The following is a 20,772-nucleotide window of genomic DNA, read 5'->3' as shown; positions in this document are numbered from 1 at the left end:
ACTCTGTTTCATGTCGGTGCGCTGTTTGTGTTTCGTGTTCATTGTTTTTTTATTTTATTAAAACACTCACTCCCTGAACTTGCTTCCCGACCCTCAGCGCACTCGTTACAAGACCCTTTGGATTTCTTCACATTTTAGTGTGTTACAAGCTGGGATTACAATGGATTTAATTGTCTTTTTTGTCAACAATGTACACAAAATAAAATAAAATGAATCATAAATAAAATATTTTTGTTGCAAAAGCATTCAGACCCTTTGTTTATGCAAGCCTAAATTAGTTCAGTAGTACAATTAGTCTTAACAAATCACATAATAAATTACATGGACTCCCTCTGTGTGAAATAATAGTGGTTGACATGTTTTTTTAATAACTAACCTTTCTTCTGTCCTCCATAGATACAACATCTGTAAGGTCCCTCAGTCAGGTATTGAATTTCAAGTACATATTCAACTTCAAAGACCAAGGAGCTTTTCAAAAGACTCATAAAGAAGGGCAACGATTGGTAGATCGGTAACAATAACAAATCAAACACTGAATATCTCTTTAAAAACTCTTAAGAATCCAACCCTTTTTTTTTCAATTTTCACCAAAAATGACATACCCAAATCTAACTGCCTGTAGCTCAGGACGTGAAGCAAGGATATGCATATTCTTGATACCATTTGAAAGGAAACACCTTGTGGAGAATAATATGAAAATAATGTAGGAGAATATAACACATTAGATCTGGTGAAAGCAAAGACGTGCGCTTGTTTTGTTGTTGTACCATCATATTTGAAATGTAAGAGAAAGGCCATAATGTATTATTCCAGCCCAGGCGCAATTTTAATTTTGGCGGCAGTGTATGTGCAAAGTTTTAGACTGATCCAATGAACCATTGCATATCTGTTCAAAATGTTGTATCAAGACTTCCCAAATACATGTTCAAGTTCATAATTGTGCACTCTCCTCAAACAATAGCATGGTATTCTTTCACAGTAATATCTACTGTAAATTGGACAGTGCAATTAGATTAACAAGAATTTTAGCTCTCTGCCCATATCCGATATGTCTACGTCCTGGGAATTTTGTTTGTTCACATTAGCCTACAGTAGCACAATCGTCCCGAAGGGAGGGAGGGAGGGGGGGGGGGGGACCCGTAGAGGTCAATCATGGTCAAGTTAATAATTATGCTGTGGATTATGTATTAACCCACCAGACACATCAAATATACAGTTGTCCTTCTAAACTGAGCTGCAGGACAGGAATTAAACTGCTCAGTGATGTTACCATGAGGACATTGGTGATTTTAAAACAGCTACAGAGTTCAATTGCTGTGACAGGAGAAAACTGAGGATGGATCAATAACATTGTAGTGACTCACAATAATGACCTGAGTGACAGAGTTAAAAGAAGAATACAAATATACAGACTAAAAATATTCCAAAACATGCATCTTGTATGCAACAAAGCACTAAAGTAATACTGCAAAACAATTGTTAAGGAATACACTTTGTGACCTTAATGCAAAGACTTATGTTTGGGGCAAATCCAACACAACACATCTGCCTCCTTATTTTCATGCATGGTGGTGTCTGCATCATGGTATGGGTGTGCTTGTCATCAGCAAATACTGGGGAGTTTTTCAGGATAAAAATAAACGGGATGGAGCTAATTACTGGCAAAATCCTAGTGGAAAACCTGCTTCAGTCTGCTTTACACCACAGACTGGGAGAGGAATTCATCTTTAATAAGCAAGACAATGACCTACAACAAAAGCCCAAATCTAAACTGGAGATGCTTACCAAGAAGACAGTGAATGTTCCTGAGTTGCCAAGTTACAGTTTTGACTTAAATCGGCTTGAAAATCTATGGGAATTTTAGAAAATTGCTGTATAGCCATGATCCTCAACATCTTGACAGGGCTTGAAGAACTTTGAAAATAATAATGGGAAAATATTTCACTATTCAGGTGTACAAAGCTCTTAGAGACTCACCCAAGAAGACTCACAGCTGTAATCAATAGATAGAGTATGGAGGCACTGATTTAAGTGATTCAACACTATCTATTCTTTATTTTAGAGGTGGCTGGCTCATATTGACAAAGGTTTTAATTGTGTTGGGCTTCTTGTAATTTCCCAACCAGCCTATAACCTTGTCAAAAATGTTTCTCTCAAACGCTACAGTGAGTTTGATGTAGCTGTCTTCAGATTGGCATAGCCGATTGTACAAATGCACAGGCCAATCAACAACAAAAAAAATGGACAAGAAAACGAACAACAATTTTAAGCTCCACACTAACCAAGAGCCGCTTCCCATAAAACATATTCGACCAAAAATAAATGAACCCAGATTACGTCAGTGATCATTCCTTTTTGACGGGGTGGTATAGTAAAAGCAGGATGTGTTCATTGTGCGTGACAGCGCGTTTGCACTCAATGGAGATAAATGCGGGTCACGGTTCAGGTCTTCAGCACCATGGACAGCACGCACAAAGCTCAGTTGCTGAACATGATTTATGATTCAAACTGATACATATCAACCAACCAAAAGCTATAGGCCGACATTACACTGCAGCCTACCACTACTACAATCAACTGTAGCCTTCACGCATAATGGGCAAACTAGTAGGACTTGTAATGGCTATATTCTGAAATAGTATAACTAAAAGATGTGGAAATAACATGCCCATTTGAGCTCTGTTGGGTCTTCATTAAGTGTATATTATGTCAAACACGTAATCACACCCCCACCCATTTTGCCGTGGGAACGCATCAGACCACTCCGATGCCCCTTCCCCTCCTCCCCCTCCCAGTTCCCCAACCACACCATCACCATGGATCACACAGACAGACAAGGAGCGAGTAGTCAAGATCCCCTCGTCTGTCGCTTGCAGAAAGATAGAGGGCTATAGGCAGCCGGTCTACTTGATATGTTTCTGTGTATTTATTATTATTATTCTGACGACTGAATATTTTTCCCCTCTCTATTTCACATAATAAGGAGAGACAACCAGCATTAGAAGGGTTCTTGTCAGACGTTCTGAGACTTCGCAGAATTCATTCGTGACGGACCACACTGCTGCATGCCTCCTGCTTAATTAAGATTCTGCAATTGATAAACCGGCGCCTAAACTTACCAGGCAGTACTAGGACACCACGATCGCTGTTTTGACTAATCAACGGGGCAGTGGGATCTGACTGCAGCGCATCTTTAGGATTCTCAGCGAGTTGACTCCAAGTTCTATTACAAGGAGTTTACAATGACAGCCACGAAGGAGCCGCAGCCGAATCAGAGACAGAAGCCACCGCCGAAGGATGACGAGGAGGTGGGCTTGCCGGTCTATCTATTTGCAATGATCTGTGGTTAGGCCATTGAAGAGTTAATGAGCTAATTTCTATTCTTTGATAATACATTATCCATCTAGTTTGTGCATTCTAGACTACAAGGTCAGTTAGGCTAGAATTCTAAAATTGGATGGCCGCAAATGAATGCCGGTTGTGTGTGGCAGTGTGTTAGAAATAGGGGTCATATAACACCTGAATATCCCTACTTTCTATGTTTTTGAACATTTCATATTCAGGAACATATTTCCTAGTCTACAGCAAGGAAGTGCAGTGATGTGTCTTTCATTGGATATGTTGCGTCTTCACTGTCTGCTCTTAGAGAGCCTGTGTCTTATTTACCCTACCAGTGATTGCTTTCTGTCCACGCGCTCCCTATTGTGCGTGAATATCGCAAGACAAGATTCTTGACTTATCAATTAGTGACTCTGTAAGAAGACCTCGTCAGTTGTCAAGCCCGAGAATAATGAGTGCTCGCGTAGGAGGGGGTGACCGCACGGCGTGCGTGCTCGGCGGCTCGCGGCGAGATTGTAATTCATCCTTTGCCTCCTAACAGCTGTCCGCAACACAACACCTTGACAGAGAACAGCCGCGGAGAATCACTCTGAGAAGAGCAACTCACACACACACACATACACACCGCACAAGACGTGCAGCAGCTCACCTCAGTAACTGTTTTCTGTATTTTGGGCACGTCAACCACAATTATCCGAGAGGCAGGGCTTTCTTGTCAGTGTGTTCATGCAGTACAAATAGCCCTCAGTGTACCAGTCCGCATCTGCAATGTTTTTTTCCGGAATTTGCTATGTTTCTAGTTAAGAATTTCAAGGTGTGATATCTCTGAATGGAAGAATTGGTGGAGCATTAACTTGACAACTAGGTCGGTACTTCTAGTTATGTCAACTCTGGGCGCTAATAATTGATTTTGCCTTCCTAAATGTTTGAATACCCCTACGTGTTGCACCCGGCAAGGGGATCTTCCAGACCATTGCTATCTATCTGTTTTGACGTGAGAGGTATCTTACTGTATATTATGCCCAACATCTGTGGCCACCACCATGTCAATTTTATATGCCACATTTCCGGTGTCCCTTGTGTTGGGGTCTTGCGGGGTTCAACACCACGGGCAGAACCCATATATAGTCCTACTACTAGACATCTAAGACTCTGGGCAAATATTCCTATTGTGCTGAGGTATCTTTTATGTTGTTGTAATTACAATAAAATACTGTGAAATAGCAACCTCTCCCCTCAATGAATTTCAGTCTGAACGGAAAGTCAACCACACTGTAAAAGATACCAACATCTTTAATTGTATCTCTGAAATGCTGTTTTTCCCAAACACTGAAAACTCCTGCTTTGATTGAATGATGTTGTGTTAGGGGTACCATTGCATTTCCAGACTTGGGTTCAAGAAGTATTTGATATTTATGGGATTTGAATGGGCCTGTCTGGAGTGACAGATGGGCAGAGGTGGCACTTTTTTTCTCTCACTTTTAATTGGTTCAATTGTACCAGGCATGCTCAATCAAGTGCATCACATATTTAAAAGTAAATAGATACTACTTGAACTGAGGTATGACTAATTCATTGCATGACAAACATGCAGTACACTGTAAAGGGGTTACCATGAATTTGACAGCAATTCACAGGCAGCTCAACAATGCAGCATCATTTACAGTATGCTGCAGTAAAACATTTCAGAGTTTTTTTACTCGTGATAATATCTCAAATTACCGTATAATTTACAGTGTAGGCTTACACTGTAAAGGGGTTGCCATGAATTCGACAGGAATTTACAGGCAGCTCATGGCAAGTAAAATGCCATATTTCATATTACAGTACACCTACTGTAATATAAATACAGTATCAAAGCAAGTACTGTGTAATGACACACAATACAATGCCGTAAAATGTACTGTATTATACTGTAAAAAAGTAGAAATGCTACCGTAATTAGATTTAATGAATTAATGGATGAATTCATCAAATTCATTGAGTGGAGGGGTTGTATTTCCACTTGATTTTAAGGTAATTACAAGGGATTGGTGCAAGTAGGTTGGCTGCTAGGTAAAGTGTTTACACATTATAGCATATTAATGAATAGTTGGTGTTTTATATCACTTGCAACTCTAGAGGCCTTAACAAAAGGTTACAAACTGGCAACGACTACAGGGCAAAACAGACCAAAAGGACATGGCAAAATACTCAACCGTTTAAGGCTTGGGCCACTTCAACGGTTTAAGACTTGCTGCCACTTCAATCTGTCCCTTATATATTCTAAATGAATAACCACGTAGGAATTAAATTGGTACAGCAATCTCACTCACGGGTGCAACAAAAATATAACAAGGCACACCTCAAAATAGGTTAAACTTCTTGAGAATACAGGGGGTGCTGTTTCGCATTAGCATAATTGCCTCTACAGATTAAACTGCCTCTTATTCAATTATTGCTGTTACTATATGCATATAACCATATGCCATTGGATAGAAAACAAGCTATGGTTTCTAAAACCGTTCCAATTTTGTCTCTGAGTCAAACACAGGTCATTTCACAGCACTTTCCCTGAGCCAGAAGAAGATTGCAAGATGTGTATGCTCGCTTCAAAGCTCTGCCTATATATGGTCACGCGACCTATGACCCGAAACACACTTCCTTCTTCTTCCTCTGGGTGTCTGGAAGACGTCAGAGGAGAAATTTTTTGTTTATCTTGTACTGACGTGAAATAAGACCTATTTCTTTAGCGTGACCGACAACTTCCGGTTTCTGAGATGCGCGTTTTCAGAGGTGCCATTGTCTTTTGTTATGCTGACGTTACGGATGAAAACTATCTCCGTGTCGAAGTTTGTTTGATACATGTGACCATATCACCGTAATGTATGTTTTTTCAATATAGTTTAATCAGATTATTAGAATTTTTTCGGGAGTTTTGCCGTGTTCCGTTCTTTGAGTTTTTTAACTTTGGACATGGACCGTGCCAGTCGACCAGTACCCAGGCTAAATGAAGAGGGGAGGTTGCCATTGTGAATGGATTGAACGACTCATCAGGACTAAGGACACCTTGATCAACATTCTGATGAAAGACCAGCAATAGTAAGACCCAATTTACGATGTTATTTCATATATCTGTCGTGCATGTGAACTGGTCGGGCGCGTCCAGCCGGTTCTGGCTGGCCTGGTTATGCTAATTTAGCGATACATTTTGTTTTCGCTATAAAACATTTAAAAAATCTGAAATATTGTTTGGATTCACCAGATGTTGGGCTTTCAATGTCTGTACGCTGTGTATTTTTTCTGAAATGTTTTAAGACAAGTAATTAGTTATATAACGTTGGTCTCTGTAATTGTTCTAGCTGCATCAGCACTATATCAGATTGCAGCTGCAATGTAGAACTGTGATTTATACCTGAAAAATGCACATTTAAAAAAAAAAAACTATGCTATACCATAAATATGTTATCAGACTGTCATCTTATAAATTTGTTTGTTGGTTTGTGGCTATCAATATCTTAGTTTAGCCGAATTGGTGATAGCACCTGATGGAGTAAGAAACTGTTGGAGTAAGAAAATGGTGTCTTTTGCTAACGTGTTTAGCTAATAGATTTACATATTTTGTCTTCCCTGTAAATTAAAAAATTTAAAAAATCTGAAATGGTGGTTTTATTCACAAGATCTGTGTCTTTCATTGGGTGTCTTGGACTTGTGATTTAATGATATTTAGATGCTACTATTTAATTGTGACGCTATGCTAGCGATGCTAATCAGTGTGTGTGGGGGGGGGGTGCTCCCGGATCCGGGTTAGGTACTCTGTAGAGGTTAATGAGCCAGAAACAACAAAACCATGCATCCACTAGTGGTCAAAAGGTTGTTGGCGCACTAAAGATACAGTACGGTACTGTATTCTGTGGGGTGGAATTACAGTACCTTTTCAATTACAACAATTTCCCCACAATATACCATCATTTACAGTATGCTGTAGTAAAAGGTTTCAGAGATTTTTACTGTTGGTAATACCTACAATTACAGTATAAATTACAGTTTCCATTACAATGTGTCACAGAATTGTAGTGATACGCAATGCCACAAAGGCCATTTTTTTTTTGAGATTTTGTGAGGCAATAACTGCACCTGACTCTCTGACAGCCCTTGCAGATCAACCGTCCACAACATTTATTGAGTGCATTGAGAGATATACAAATAGAGAAGAAAAACGTTTGGATATTTCATTATTATCTAGTTCCATTTCACTGTTAGAGACGTAGCTTAACTATAACTTAAATGCAATGGTTTTCACAGCTTTGTTTTCATTATCAAGTAAGTACCATTGTTTCCTAATGTTGTTTTCAACTTTCCCTTTTTGTTCTTTATTATATATCAGTTGCATGGGGATGGATCGTCTTTAAAAAAAATATTTTTACATGAAGACAAGTGAAACATGGCTTCTTGATGGGTCTTGACAATCATATACATCTGTGTAAACTTTTGCATATTTTATTTGCTCTTTCAGTGACATTCAAGTCATCACGGTTAGGTAAGCATATTATGAAAGAAAATAGTCAAGCAACCTGTAACGTTAAAATTAATTCTTAAGTTTACTACAAAATTACTGGAATTGATATATTTGAAAGTGAGAGCTGGCTTCGGACAATACGATAATGTATTTTCCATGTGGAGAGCCCTTATGAAACAAAGACAGTGAAACTCCACAGCCAAGGAGTCACTAAAAAGATACTGAGATAATTGGCATCTTTATGACTCATAGCTTTGTCAATGCAACCATAGACACGCAGGTTAACCTTGAGACTGACTTTGGTGTGAACTCATCTCAAAGGCCTCTCATTGCAGTCAGTGGGTGTGTTGTGTTACAACCTGCTCAGACATCCACTACACTGTGGACAAAGGCACGCAGAGAAATCAATGCCTCACCATTGTGAGTAAGAGAAGGGCTTTCACACGCCACAATCCCCTGTTCTGCCCTTGTACCTCACTCTAACGGACAAGGAGTCTGTCACTGTCTGAAGTGGAAAGGAGAAGAGTAGGAGAACGAATAGGATAACCAGAGGAGAGGGGAGCACTAGAACAAATATTTAGCTAGTTCTACTTAAGAATATGAGGCTAATTGCATTAGCTATTTATTTGCATCGGCTATTTGTATTAGCTTTTTTAGTATTTCCAACTTTAGTTATTTTCATGTATAATATACTTCACTTTTAATGTTTCACAAACACAAATACTGTATTATATCCATAAAGAAAATAGTTTAGATTAAACTCAATTTGATAAATTCCAAAACTATTAGTATACATTAGATTTACTTTAAAAATACTTAAGTTTCAAAAGTAAATGTAATTGCTCAAATATACCTAAGCATCATAAGTAAAAATAAAATGCCAAGAGTGTACAAAGCTGTCATCAAGGCAAAGGGTGGCTTTTTGATTTGTTTAAACGTTTTTGGGTTACTATATGATTCCATATGTGTTACTTCATAGTTTTGATGTCTTCACTATTATTCTACCATGTAGAAAATAATCAAAATAAAGAAAAACCCTTGAATGAGTAGGTGTTCTAAAACTTTTGACCGGTAGTCTCTATATGTTTTCTGTACCCCTTTTTCACCCCAATTTCATGATATCCAATTGGTAGTTAGACTCTTGACCCATCTCTGCAACTCCCATAGACTCGGGAGAGGCAAAGGTCGAGAGCCATGCATCCACCGAAATATAACCTTGCCAAGCTGCACTGCTTCTTGACACACTGCTCACTTAATCCGGAAGCCAGCCGCACCAATGTGTAGAAGAAAACACTGTCCAACTGGCGACCGTGTCAGCATGCATGTGCCCTGCCCGCCACAGGAGTCGCTAGAGTGCGATGGGTCAAGGACATCCTGGCCGGCCAAACCCTCCCCTAACCCAGACGATGCTGGGCCAATTGTGCTCCGACTCATGGATCTCCTGGTTGCGGCCAGCTGCAACCAGCCCATGCTCAAACTCAGATCTATAGTGACACTTCCAGCACTGCGATGCAGTGCCTTAGACCACTGCGCCAATCGGGAGGCACAGAAGGAGATTCTACCTTAATTCTGTTACTAAACTTCGCACCTGCAGAGTTCTTCCAGTAAATGTGTTTTTGTGAAATGTTCTGTGTACATGTTTTAAAGTAGTCTTTGTGCATAGAGTTGTATGGTTTGCTAAACTCTGAAATATATATTTTTTGTTCGTCATATATTTTAAAGTGAAACATCTGAGTCTTAGTGTATTTCCGTTATCGTGGTATTGCCCACACTGGAAAAAAAATGGTATAATCAACAGTAACATATTATTGATATTTTACATGCATTGCTTTGCTTATGGCGTGCAGTTTTATATTATATAAAAGGTCTACAATCAGAAAGGTACATCATAAAAATAAATCACTTTCCATTGATAAAGGTAAACCAAACACACACATAATAGGAGCTTCATGTAAAACACAGGACCCCTATGGAAAAAAAGGTGAATTGCAACATCACCTAGCCTGAGTTCAAATCACTCTCCCCCTTCCCTCCCCACCCCATACAATAGATTACAGTACCAGTAATGGTACCGTCAATGGATTACCGGATTACCGGCATTGTTACCATAAAACTGTTTTGTTTACAGTAACTTAATGTCAGCCCGTTACCTGTAAGTTACTGTAAAACTACGGTAATCATTATCATATTTCCCAGCATGCTCTGAATCCTTTGACCAGGATTTGGGGGTATTTTGTGAAATGTAATGAAATTTTGCATCCCTGCTTGCATGCTTTATGTGGATTGTAACATGCTGACCACACCTCTCGCTTCGCCTGCGCGAGCGTTGCAAAATACATATAAACACACGTTATTCACTTATTGCAACCACACTGCTCGCACGCGCCAACGAGCGTCTGCGTTGCCAAGCGCTAAAATAGAAGTCAGTTCTATTTGTGACACTGAACGTGGTGCAAGTCCTGCCTCTCCCATCTTCTCATTGGTTTATAGAAGCAGATACCCACGTGCTATCTCCTCATTGGTTAAACCCACTTGGGTGATTGAAAGAAGAATTTGGTCGGTCGTCATGGTAACTATGAAAGTTAGATGCCATTCTCCATATAAAGTCCAAAGATGAAAAGGCCTGGAAGGAGGAGAGATAACTAAAAACGATTCGGTTGACCGTTTTATATGTGGATTAGTAGTCGGAGTAGAGGACCTTGTCCATTTTAGGTAAAATAACAACTCAACGTTTATATCCCAGGACAAATTAGCTAGCAACAGCAAACTAGCTAAATAGGACAACTTAGGTAGCAACTGCTAGCTACCTAGCTAAATTGACAGACATTTTCAATGCTTTTCGACCTGTCCCTAAATTAATATAATTGATTCAGAGTTTGTTTTGATATTTCAACCTGTGTGTCGTGATCGCGTTTGGTGTGGGGGGACAAAATCAATCTGCGCATGATGGTGCACAGGCGTGGCTGGTTTGGGTACAGTGTAAAACATTAATGAGACCTTATGCGTTAAATAATTACATTTTAATGAGAACATATTCACTTAGGATCTCACTTGGTGAAGGCCACAAGACTGAACATGGATGAATGCAACAACCAGGTCTCTGCTGCTAACAAATACAATAATGAGTGGTAACTCAACAATTAATTCCAAAGGCAAGGCATTTTGGGAAATATGCAAATAAGGCTTTGCAGTAGGAGTATGTTACCGTAAAATGACTACAGTAGCATTATTGGTAGTGTAAATCAATAACAGTAACAGTATTGGATACCGTAAAATACGGTGTGGAAACACACTTTTCCTTTTTTGGGGGGATTGGGCCTTTGTTTTTAGGTAGTGTTCAGTGAGTCAATATGTATGTGTTTGTTTAATGTGTGTTGGCATGGACAGGTTTGTCTACCAGGGTTGGGTCAAATCCATTTAAATTCCAGTCAATTCAGGAACACAGAAATTATCTTTCATGTTTTTCAAGAAGGAACATTTGGAATTAGATTTGGAGTTTGATTTACTTTCTGAATTGACTGGAATTGAAATGGAATTGACCCCAGCCCTGTTGTTGTCACGCCCTGACCTTAGAGAGACTTTTTATTTCTCTATTTGGTTAGGTCAGGGTGTGATTTGGGTGGGCATTCTAGTTTTCTATTTCTTTGTTGGCCGGGTATGGTTCCCAATCAGAGGCAGCTGTCTATCGTTGTCTCTGATTGAGAATCATACTTAGGCAGCCTGTTTTCCACCCTAGTTTGTGGGATCTTGTTTTTGCACAGTTATTAGGTAGCCTGCAGAACGTTAGTTTATTATTTTGTTGTTTTGCTGTTGTTCATCTTAATAAAGAAAGATGTACGCTTACAACGCTGCGCATTGGTCTTCTATCAACGAGCGTAACAGAAGATCCCACCACGAACGGACCAAGCAGCGTGGCCAGGAAGAGCAGGGATCCTGGGCCCGGGGGAAAAATTAGTTGAGGACATCGTGGACATGGGAGGAGGTTATGGCAGGGGACAAGACCCTGCCATGGAAGCAGGCGGAGGCAGCAAAGGAGGACCAACGGCGACTCCGAAGTTCACAACCACGAAGGAAGCCCGAGAGGCAGCCCCCAATTTTTGGGGGAGGGGGGACACGGGTTGGTTGGCGAAGCCGAGGGCGAGTTTGAGAGCAAAGAGGAGTATTGGGATAGACTGAGCGAGTATTGTGAGATGGTTGAGGGGAGTGATGAGGTAGAGTGGATGGTTTGGTGTCTGGAGCAAGACAGTCGCCGTGAGGAGCGTGGCACCAGTCAGGCACCATGTTTTGCGGAGATACGCAATGTGTGCATCCACAGCTCGGGACGTTTTGTGCCAGCTCCTCGCACTTGCCATGCGAAAGTGAGCACCCAGCCAGGACGGGTTGTGCCGGCTCAGCGCTCCTGGTCTCCAGTACGCCTCCTCGGTCCAGGATATCCCGCGCCGGCTCTACGCACTGTGTCTCCAGTGCGCCTTCACAGCCCAGTTCGTCGTGTGCCAGCGCCCCGCACTTGCCGGGCTAAAATGAGCATCCAGCCAGGACGCGTTGTGCCAGCTCTACGCTCCAGACCTCCAGTGCGCGTCCACGGCCCAGTATATCCTGCGCCGGCCATACGTACTGTGTCTCCAGTGCGCCTCCACAGTCCAGTACGTCCTGTTTCTCCTCCCTGCACTCGCCCTGAGGTGCGTATCATCAGCCCGGTGCTACCTGTACCGGTCCCATTCATCAGGCCTCCAGTGCTCCTCCACAGTCCAGAGCTTCCGGCAACAGTTCCCAGTTCAGAGCTACCGGTGACAGTTCCCAGTCCAGAGCTTCCGGCGACAGTCCCCAGTCTAGAGCTTCCGGTGACAGTCCCCAGTCCAGAGCTACCGGCAACAGTCCCCAGTCCGGAGTCTCCAGCGATGGTCTGCAGTCCGGAGTCTCTGGCGTCGGTCGGCAGTCCGGAGCCTCCGGCGACGGTCTGCAGTCCGGAACCTCCGGCGACGATCCACGGTCCGGAGTCCCCGGCGATGATCTACAGTCTGGTCCTGCGGCGACGATCCACGGTCCGGTTCCACGGAAGCAGAGGGATCAGCAAGCGGAGCGGGGTCTACGCCCCGAACCAGAGCCGCCACCGAGGCTAGATGCCCACCCGGACCCTCCCTCATAGAGTCAGGTTTTGCGGCCAGAGTTTGCACCTTTGAGGGGGGGGGGGGGGGGGGGTACTGTCACGCCCTGACTTTAGAGAGACTTTTTAATTTCTCTATTTGATTAGGTCAGGGTGTGATTTGGGTGGGCATTCTAGATTTCTATTTCTTTGTTGCCCGGGTATGGTTCCCAATCAGAGGCAGCTGTCTATCATTGTCTCTGATTGGGAATCATACTTAGGCAGCCTGTTTTCCACCCTAGTTTGTGGGATCGTGTTTTTACACAATTACTAGGTAGCCTGCAGAACGTTACGTTCGTTTATTCTTTTGTTGTTTTGCTGGTGTTCATCTTAATAAAGAAAGATGTACGCTTACTCCGCTGCGCCTTGGTCTCCTTCTATCAACGAGTGTAACAGTTGTCTACTTAAGTGATAATGCCTGAGAAGCCGGTGTTTGGAGGATATGTTGGCACGGCTGTTTTTGACAAACATGCCAATATATCCTCCAAACACTTGCTTCGATGTCATTATCACTTTTTTACAACGGGTTACCAACATATTCAAATAATGATTGACATATTTCATTCAAAACGATATTTTGATAAATGCATTCATATTATTTCATCCTTCCACAAGATTTCGTCCAGACATAAATCTAGGGTTGCTACCCAAGCCGGCTGGTCCTTCGTTCTATCGGTTCGGTTGCCAGAGAAGCCACCCAGTCATTCAGTCTTATTGTTCTGTATCTACAAACGTGACCCAGACATTCGTTCTAAATGTTCTATTGCCATACTGACTGGTAACGTTCTTAATCCTTGCTTGCTAGCTAGCCAACTACGGCTAATTTACAGTCACGTCAAACAGTGCAGCCAGAATAACAACAGTAGCAGCATTTGCATTTGTTTGAGCTGTTTTCTAGTGACATTGAATTGGATACATCCTTAGCGATGAGCTAATGAGGCGTGATTTCGCCTGGCATAGAAAATGTGCTCACTCGGCAGGACACTGTGATTCAGAGTAGGAGCTAGCCAACAACACAGCTAACACAATCACTTCAAAGTGTACCTGGAAAGACTGCAAACGGACCTTTTTTCAGTCGACATTTCCTTGTATATCCATAAAAAAGGATGCCAGCTGATTCATGATTTCGACTGGCTGAGAAACGCTGCCTGCCCCTCTGTCTCGTCCCGATTCCCGACACATTCATTGCTGGTATGGGACGGCTGGAGATTGAATTTGGATAATGAAACAACGTTGCAAATGACGAAGGGACAGACAGCTTGTGTAATAATAATACAAATATCTTTTGTGTTCAGATGGGTTTCTGTCGTAGTGCCTAGAAGTTCAACCTGTTCTAAATATATGTTGTCGGACTCTGATCTATGTACAGTATATCCTTTTCCATCATGATTACTATGTGTCCACTCGTGACATGGGTGCAGATGCCTAAAGACGTGCCTAGTATTAGTTTAGTATAGCTGGTACTCAAAATATTCTTAGGACATTCACGTGTATTGTAGAGGTCATCGCTATATGAGCCACGTTACAATTCCCACTTTGTGTGATGCCTAGTGTGTTTGCCTTTCACGCCAGTGTGCCAGGTTAGCTTTTCGCTACGGTGTGTACTTAGTTCATTATCTATCTTAGAGTCCTGGGGAAACATGTTTTCTGCTCTTCCAGGGGTTTTGTGAGTGTTTAGGAATCGATCTGTTGCCCAGCAGTATATCATCAAAGGGCAAAAGTATTGCCATGACTCTACTGTCATGAGAAAGGCTAGGAGTGTGTGTGTGTGTGTCAGAAAGAGAGAGGTGGCCTTCCACTTGTGCAGCGACTTACATAAGATGGGAAAATGAAAAAGACGTACCTGAGCTGTCTTTCTCCCCCAACTATCTACATAAATCTCAATGACAAAGTGTAACTTTTAGATATGTACTCCTCTAACTTTTACATCCTTAAAGTTATTCATAGATGCAATACATATTTGGTGAATAGTTGCCATGTTACCAAGCTACAGTTCATTTGAAAATAATTGCTTAGAGAGAGGTTGGAAATGTGAGCCAAACTCCTGGACCAGCAGACAGGGCTGAGGAAACGAAAGAGGAGATCAGTCGCATGAGCAGCCCTATAAATCCAACTCAAACTCCCACTGGCATTGTCCTTCGTCCTCGCCTTTCCGTTCTTAATTCGCCCCTCGCCGGTAATTTTAGAGCTCAGTGGCTGCTGGAGGCCCCAATGTCACCTATGTCTCCAAAACATTTAGAGAGTGAAAGACTCTTTTGGCACACAGAGAAGGGCTATCTCCAAAAGTGCAGAGACTGTGTGTGACTGTGAGTGTGACTACAATCTTCACTCAGACACATTCAGCTGTGTGTCAATGAGCTTATCTTGTGGATGGCTTCCCATCACAATTTTTGGTTACATTTGATTTCTCTGGAATAGATAAAAGACAGGTTTGTTATTCAGAGGGAAATGTCTGAATTCCTATTCACACCCTTGAGCATAATTTCACTAGTTCTACCCTAACCCTAACCTTAACCTCCCTACCCTTACCCTATCCCCAACCCTCACCTACCTCTAACCTTAACCCTTAACTTAACCATTTTACATTTCAACTTCAATGGGTTAGGGATGTCCTATGGATCCCTGATAGCATGGACAAATTTGACTGGTAATGTAGTCCGCTGTGTTTAATTGGCTTCAGTTACATTTCACTGCAGGAGAGAAAAAAGCTTTAACACCTACCGTGTAATTTAAACCAAATCACAATTGAATGTGCGGTAGAGTAAAATTGATTTGAGTATTCAAACCTGATTAATAGAATCACTGTACTGTCCTGCATATGCTTCTGCGGAGGTGGTCTGGGCATTATTCATACATTATATGGTCTTATACCGATGACTGCATCCTTTGAATGGCCACGTCCTTATTTGACTTAATGCTTCTAGGAAACATTTGCTGTTTTGTGTACGTCATTGACTCTATTTGTATTTTTTTTGGACAACAGCATAGCGATTTCAAAATACTCCAAAATGAAACAAGAAGGTATTGTTTTAGAATGGAATTAACGGAGCTCCAATCTGACATCTGGTTTTATGTGCTATTTTCCTTTGAAAACAATGAAGATCACTTGGCATAGGGGGTAAGATTGTGAAGGAGTAGACATTCATAGCCGATCATGTGAGCTCCATTGAGTGCAACTGTCTCCTAGATTTCCATCCGGACTAGACTCCTGACTTCAGTTGCGAGACAATGATTATCACATGAAGCATCACCTATCTGTCGTTAGAGCTCTGATAAGCAAACAAGGAACCAAATGGGACACAATTTGTCAATAGCACAGCTGCAACACTCCACGTCTTCTGTGCTCAGCCACTCACATTAAAGACAGAACGGACTCCTAGATTGAGCTGGCTCACTGTTAACGTTGAGAATTGAGTTTCATCAGCGAAGGCCCGAGTCATGTTTCCCTTTGTGTGTCATGGGCATACTGGGTAAGAGTAGTTTATACATTAGAGCCCCACTGTGGCATATGGACAAGATCCGCCTGTGGAGGTGATCAATGTACATTTTTAGCTTCGACCTCAAACCTCCTTCAGAAACGCTTGGTCCCCAACTTGCACTTTGTACAAGGCTGCTGTGGTTTGAATGTTTTGGTTTCTTATTGGAACGTTTTGTCTGTCTTCTTTGGTCCAATTTTTTCTCATCAGTTTATCTACTTCTCTCTGCAGCTTTAACTGTTGAAGGCATTTGTAAGGCATACACAGAACTTTACAATCAGCAAGGTTCTGTGCTCTTGAGGCCATCCATGGATGGACACCCAAGGTGTATATTAAATATGTGATTGGGTAGTGTTGTGGTGTATGTTGTGGTGTGGGTAGCGTTGTGATCATTGGCAAATGTTCCGTTCTCAGAGTACTGGTGGCTCTTGGCTACAGTAGAATTGCATGCATGTCATTACAGAAATACTGTATGTGTAACATCTACACTTCTCTTGACTTGAGGCTTTTCACGGCTTGTCGAACTGTCATTCAATCTATTTTGAAGCAAAACACTCTATTAAGAATAACATACTCAAGGCGGATATAATGAAAAATAATGAGTCGTACTTTTCCAACAGTCATACAGTAGTTAGGGTTGAAAAGCTACTGGTAATTTACCAAAGTTACCAGAATCTTCAGTAAGTTTGTTAAAGCAATCTATCGTAACTTTGGTCATTTATACTGTGCCTTCAGAAAGTATTCACAACCCCTGATTTTCTACATTTTGTTGTGTTACAGACTGAATTTAAAATGGGATAACATTGAAAATTGTTGTCACTGGCCTACATACAACACCCCATAATGTCAAAGTGGAATGATGTTTTTTCATATTTTTTTTTTACAATTTCATTAAAATGTAAAGTTGAAATGTCTTGAGTCAAGAAGTATTCAACCCCTTTGTTATGGAAAGCCTAAATAAATTCAGGAGTAAAAATTATCTTAAGCCCCTAGAGTCTATTGACCCACCTCAATCTAAGAAACGTAATAAAAAAAATCCTCAGCAAAATCCGTCAGTTTAAGCTAGAGATATCAGTTTTTTTGCATTGGATCAATCGACCATCTACCGTATCCGCCTATGGCGGCCTTCCACATTTGCGGAAGATGGCCGAGCTACGGCATTGTCTGTCAGACCACAAGTGTCCCAGGACTCGTCTGATGGTAACCGGTACTGGTTTAAAAACTGAATGGAAGTATGGAGGTAGTTTTGTGCCTACCCCAAAAAAGGAGTTAAATATGTGTAAAACATATATATATACACTACTGTTCAAAAGTTTGGTGTCACTTAGAAATGTCCTTCTTTTTGTAAGAAAAGCAAAAAAATGTGTCCATTAAAATAACATCAAATTGATCAGAAATACAATGTAGACATTGTATTTGTAAATTACTATTGTAGCGGGAAAGGGATGATTTTTAAAGGAATATCTACATAGGCGTACAGAAGCCCATTATCAGCAACCATCACTCCTGTGTTCCAATGGCACGTTTTGTTAGCTAATCCAAGTGTATCGTTTTAAAAGGCTAATTGATCATTAAAAAACCCTTTTGCTATTATGTTAGCAGAGCTGAAAACTGTTGTCCTGATTAAAGAAGCAATACAACTGGCCTTCTTTAGACTAGTTGAGTATCTGAAGCATCTGCATTTGTGGGTTTGATTACAGGCTCAAAATGGCCAGAAACAAAGAACTTTCTTCTGAAACTCGTCAGTCTATTCTTGTTCTGAGTAATGAAGGTTATTTTATGCGAGAAATTGCCAAGAAACTGAAGATCTCGTACAACGCTGTGTACTACTCCCTTCACAGAACAGCTCAAACTGTCTCTAACCAGAATAGAAAGAGGAGTGGGAGGCCCCGGTGCACAACTGAGCAAGAGAACAAGTGCATTAGAGAGTCATGGATACCTAAAGGGGTCCTGAAATTCAAAATCAATTAGCTAAATGATCCATGGTTTGACCATCTAAAAACCATTCTATATGTCATGTTATAACAACATTGCAGTTACTCCACAATACTAATTTAATTGACAGAGTGAAAATAACGAAGCCTGTACCTAATGCAAATATTTCAAAACATGCATCCTGTTTGCAACATGGAACTAAAGCAATACAGCAAAACATTGTGGCAAAGCAATTTACTTTTTGTCCTGAATAGTAAGTGTTCTGTTTGGGGCAAATCCAATACAACACTTTACTGAGTACCTCTATCCATATTTTCAAGCATAGTGGTGGTGTTATGGGTATGCTTGTAATCGTTAATGACTGGGGAGTTTTTCAGGATAAAAAAATAAAAGAATTGAGCTAAGCACAGGCAAAATTCTTTCTGAAGGCACTGTATGCTACATTTGATAAAGCCACGCGGTGGGAAAGAGATAATTACAGACACCTGTGATAATCTGAAGAACCCAAAAGGGCCACTAGATGTCTTGTGGTAGATTACATAAAATCCTTCAAAGATACCAACATTCTGGTATTATACTGGTAAACTTCTAAAGTTTCCAGTAATATATTCTCCCTTTGCAGCCCTAGTCAAATCCTTTACCAAATAAATGTTGATACGTAATTGGTGTGTTTGAAAAGCATGTTGTCTACAAAGCAAAAAAAAAAACTTCAACGATAAAGGGTATATGATATGTCACTTGATTTCTTCAGATATGTTAATCTTGCTCGAGGGTAGATCCTTAATTGGATACAGCAAGCCCCAACAGACCAGCACAGATACACACAACGCAGTACAACTCAACATTGACTAGAACACGAACGTAAGCTAATGCTACAGACTGAGTGCCAATGCGACTGTGAGGATCAACGCTGGAGACAGGAAGCAGGTACAGGGAGAACGTTTAATAAATGACAGACATAAAACAGGACAGGAACAGCATCTGGACAGGCGACCAATAACAACATCAATGCTGACAAAGGATGGAACAGAAGAAACAGACAGATAAAGGGGAGGCAATCAAATAATGATGGAGTTCAGGTGGGTCCAATGAGTCGCAGGTTCGCATAATGAATGGGACAGGTGTGCGTAGTGATAAGCAGTCTGGCGCAGGAGAGGGAGAGCGGGAGCAGGCACGACAATACCACCCTCTTCTAGGGGCGCCACCCGGTGTACCACCTGGGCTAGCCTGACAGGCCGAGGCCTGGGAACTGGACAAGCCGGCTGGGGGCCTAGAAGCCATATGAACCGGCAGAGACGTGGGAGCCTGACGAACCAGCTGAGGCGTGGGAGCCTGACGAACCAGCTGAGGCGTGGGAGCCTGACGAACCAGCTGAGGTGTGGGAGCCTGACAAACCAGCTGAGGCAAGGGAGCCTGATGAACCAGCTGAGGCGAGGGAGCCTGATGAACCAGCTGAGGCGTGGGAGCCTGATGAACCAGCTGAAGTATGACGTGGGGTGGGCGCCTGCCGAGCCCACCGGGGCAAGAAAAACCTCTCGAGCCAGCTAGGGCCTGAGCTAGCTGAGGCACCCCCGGTAGCATCGGCAACGGCAACGGCACCCGGACCCGACGTCACCAACAAAAAACAAGGCCTCCCTGATGCTTTCAATTTTGGGTGTCAGCATTCTATGAGGATCGACGCTGGAGACAGGAATCAGGTACAGGGAGAACATTTAATAAACAACTGCCATGAAACAGGACAGGAACAGCGTCTGGACGGGGGACAAAGTAACGACATCAATGCTGACACGGGGATGCAACAGAGGAAACAGACAGATAAAGGGGCAATCAAAGGCAATCAAATAATGATGGAGTTCAGGTGGGTCCAATGAGGCGCAGGTGCGCGTAACGAATGGAACAGGTGTGTGTAGTGATAGGCAGTCTGGCGCCCTCGAGCACAGGAGATGGAGAGCGGGAGCAGACGTGACAGTGACGACTATGAATCTGGAATAAGTAATGTAATGCTTCCCTACTAATCAGTTTGATACCCTCATTGATTACAGCTGTATGTAAATCGTTTGAATTATAGATGTTGGAATGCACTATGTGTGTTCACCCTATTCCCTATGTAGTACACTACTTTTGACCAGGACCCATTGTGCTCTGGTCAAATGTACTGTGGTGCACTATATAGGGAAATTGTTGTAATTTCAGACACACACTATGAGACCAGCATTATTACAACACTGGAGAGACTCGTATTGCTGTTGTATCGTGAGGTGCAGATTAGGAATTCACGAGTATTTTCACGAGTTGCTTACCACAGTTTTGGCAGAACCTCAATCAAGGCCTCGATTTGTTATCTATTTGTTGTCTGGCGAAAAACAGTAGCAGACATTGAT

General features: G+C 41.9%; 1 protein-coding gene across 3 annotated transcripts in view; it reads left to right on the top strand.

The window, feature by feature from the left end:
* The window catches only part of LOC129821387 (inactive dipeptidyl peptidase 10-like), a 314,370-nt gene that overhangs the window by 119,782 nt on the left and 173,816 nt on the right, over positions 1 to 20,772 (top strand). Inside the window, exon 1 of one of the 3 annotated variants that reach the window (XM_055879016.1) lies at positions 2,804 to 3,308. The exons of the other annotated variants lie outside the window; for them this stretch is intronic. Coding sequence (XP_055734991.1) covers positions 3,243 to 3,308 — 66 coding nt within the window. The 5' untranslated portion in view covers positions 2,804 to 3,242. Of the gene's footprint in view, positions 1 to 2,803; positions 3,309 to 20,772 lie in introns of those variants that run through there. 3 annotated transcript variants of the gene reach the window in all.

Source organism: Salvelinus fontinalis, chromosome 23 (assembly GCF_029448725.1).
Source record: "Salvelinus fontinalis isolate EN_2023a chromosome 23, ASM2944872v1, whole genome shotgun sequence".
NCBI classification, from domain to species: Eukaryota; Metazoa; Chordata; class Actinopteri; order Salmoniformes; family Salmonidae; genus Salvelinus; species Salvelinus fontinalis.
Note: the sequence above shows the minus strand (reverse complement) of the source record. Positions and strands in the feature narration are given on the sequence as shown.